The sequence below is a fragment of the Poecilia reticulata genome, linkage group LG10 (genome assembly GCF_000633615.1).
Source record: "Poecilia reticulata strain Guanapo linkage group LG10, Guppy_female_1.0+MT, whole genome shotgun sequence".
Lineage (NCBI taxonomy): Eukaryota > Metazoa > Chordata > Actinopteri > Cyprinodontiformes > Poeciliidae > Poecilia > Poecilia reticulata.
This window is the reverse complement of record NC_024340.1, coordinates 24,625,219-24,627,867: the sequence shown is the minus strand read 5'-3', so window position 1 is coordinate 24,627,867 and position 2,649 is coordinate 24,625,219. Positions and strand designations below refer to the sequence as shown.

At 34.3% G+C, this 2,649-nt stretch overlaps 1 protein-coding gene across 5 annotated transcripts in view; it reads left to right on the top strand.

Moving 5' to 3' along the window:
* Positions 1 to 2,649, top strand: part of pcdhb (protocadherin b) — a 37,935-nt gene that overhangs the window by 7,906 nt on the left and 27,380 nt on the right. The window contains exon 2 of one of the 5 annotated variants that reach the window (XM_017307062.1): positions 65 to 156. The exons of 3 other annotated variants lie outside the window; for them this stretch is intronic. In XM_017307062.1, coding sequence (XP_017162551.1) covers positions 65 to 156 — 92 coding nt within the window. Of the gene's footprint in view, positions 1 to 64; positions 230 to 2,649 lie in introns of all 5 variants that reach the window. One more of the 5 variants, XM_017307065.1, reaches the window with a different exon arrangement.

The following is a 2,649-nucleotide window of genomic DNA, read 5'->3' as shown; positions in this document are numbered from 1 at the left end:
TGCTCCTCCCAGCAGGAACAGTGTGATCAGTGAGAGGAACTCCACCATCGCAGACTCCACTCTGGTCTCCAATGATGCCTACTGGTACAGTCTGTTTCTAGCAGAGACCAGGAAAGGAAAGCTGGTGGTCAGACAGCCTGTGCCAAAGGGCTCCAGATATATCGTGTCCAGCATCCCGAGAGGGACAGGATTGTCAGAGACTAGTGACTCAGCTGCTTCTACTCTGCAGGTAGGAACATAAGTCATATATATGCTTTTGGTTTTAATTCTACATCTGAGTTGCTTTTCAGTTGTAGATTTTTTTTAGTAGTCATGCAAACCTTTTTTTCTATGCATACCTACTAAAAACAGGAAGTCACATTTTCTAAAAAAAAATTCAGTAGCTCCAAGATTTTACTTACTTTACAGACAATGAAATACAATTCATTTTAAACTAATATTTAAGTATGTCTTACTTAATTTTATTTTTGTGCTTTTTAAAAAATATTTTGTATAATTAAAATATAGTTCTGATTTTCGTCTACCACAATTTTTGTGTGATATCTATAATTATTTCTCTATGATCTAACTTCGCAACATAAATGTACAACTTCTTTCTCGAAAAAATATACAATTTTAGATAATTTATTGTTTAATTTATAGAAGATTTTGTTCTATAATATATTAAATCTAATATATTTTTATCAAGATTTTTTTCCTATGATTTAAATTTTTTTAAACTGACAATAATTTTGTGATATTTTATTAATATTTTACTAATTTCTCTTTTTACGTGTTTTATAACGCAAAACACATTATAAAACTTAAATGTAATGGTTTACCGCAAGACCATAATTCCGTAATTCTAACGTTTATATTTTTTTTTATAAATCAACTTAATTGTTGAACTCTTATGTTATCGAAGTGTCACTTGCAGCTTGGCCAATCGTTCCGTCAGCTCTAAAGAACAATAAGTGTCTATTGCAGTTATTAACTAATGAATTTTATTTATGTACCACAAAAATTTAAACATCTATTTCCATAATCTAAATATGGCATATACATTTTTAACCGTTGTTTAACATGTTTTATTTTCACTTCAGATAATAGAAATCCGGCGCTTCTGAAACTAATTGTTTAATTGAAACAATTAAAAGTGGATTTAAAATTTTGGTACAAACCTCTGAAAATGAACAATAACAGACACGACAGTGTTCTAACGTATTATATTTTGCTAACTTGCGCCTATATTTCATATTTGATTAACGAACACCTTATTTACCTCATTTTCTTGGGCTCGTATTTTACAACATTTATTTCTTATCTTAATGGTGGCGCTATTTTGCAGTTAAAATCAAAGCCTGTAATCGTCATCGGGGGTGGTCCTTTATTATTTGATCGTCATTGTGTAAAGACTGGAATTCTGTGGTGCAAGGACGCCATTCTGAAAATGTAGTCACATTTGGTTTTGCATTTTGACTCGTTCAGAATTTTATGGAAATATTCAGTTCATGGCTGTGGGGAACACGTTCATGATCACCGGAAACTTTTGTTTTATCATCTGAAGTGTTTTCAATCTATAGCAAAAATGGCTCCAGTTGTAACAAAGACGTCACTGCGGAGGTACGTGGCGCTTTTTCTTCTTTTTACCTCCGTTCGCAACGCATCAACCTCGGTAACTCATTATTCTATTTCCGAAGAGATGAAAGAAGGATCAGTTGTCGCTAACCTCGCTGCAGATCTCGGACTGGACATTACAACGCTAACAAAGAGAAAGATGAGAGTTGACATAATCGCGAACAAGAAATATCTGGATGTGAACAAAGAGACTAGTGATCTGTATGTTCTGGAAAAGATTGACAGAGAACATATTTGCCCAACAAAGACATCATCATCTTGTTACCTTAGATTGGAAGTCACATTGGACAACCCAGTGCGTATTTTTAACATCGAAGTAGAAATTGTGGACATGAATGACAACGCCCCACAATTCCGAAGAGACGTCATACATCTAGATATATCAGAAGCGACACAAAAAGGGGAGAGATTTTCTTTAAGCAACGCCGTTGATCGTGACGTTGGTACTAATGCACTGAAAACATATCATCTGAGCGAAAGTGAATATTTCAACATCGAGGTTCAGAGTGGAAGAGAAGGGTCCAAATTTGCAGATTTAATTTTGAAAAAAACCTTAGATCGTGAGAAGCAGGCTGTTCATAATCTAATACTTACGGCTATAGATGGAGGAACACCTGCTCGATCAGGAACCGCTAGCGTTATTGTTCGTGTTTTGGACACCAATGACAATGCTCCCATGTTTGACAAGGCCAGTCTAACAGTTACAATGCTAGAAAATTCTCCAATTGGAAGCCTTGTTATAAATCTTAATGCAACTGATTTAGATGAGGGATCAAACTCGGAAATTACATACTCATATAGTTTATACACATCAGAGAAAACACAAGAAACATTTAATTTGAATCCAACCACAGGTGAAATTATTGTAAAAGGAATGTTGAATTATGAGGATTTTAATATTTATGACATGGAAGTCATAGCAACAGATAAAGGAGTGAACAGTTTATCAGGACAATGTACCATAAAGATTCTAGTTGAAGACATGAATGACAACCACCCAGAAATATCTATTAAATCATTTCAGAGTCCAGT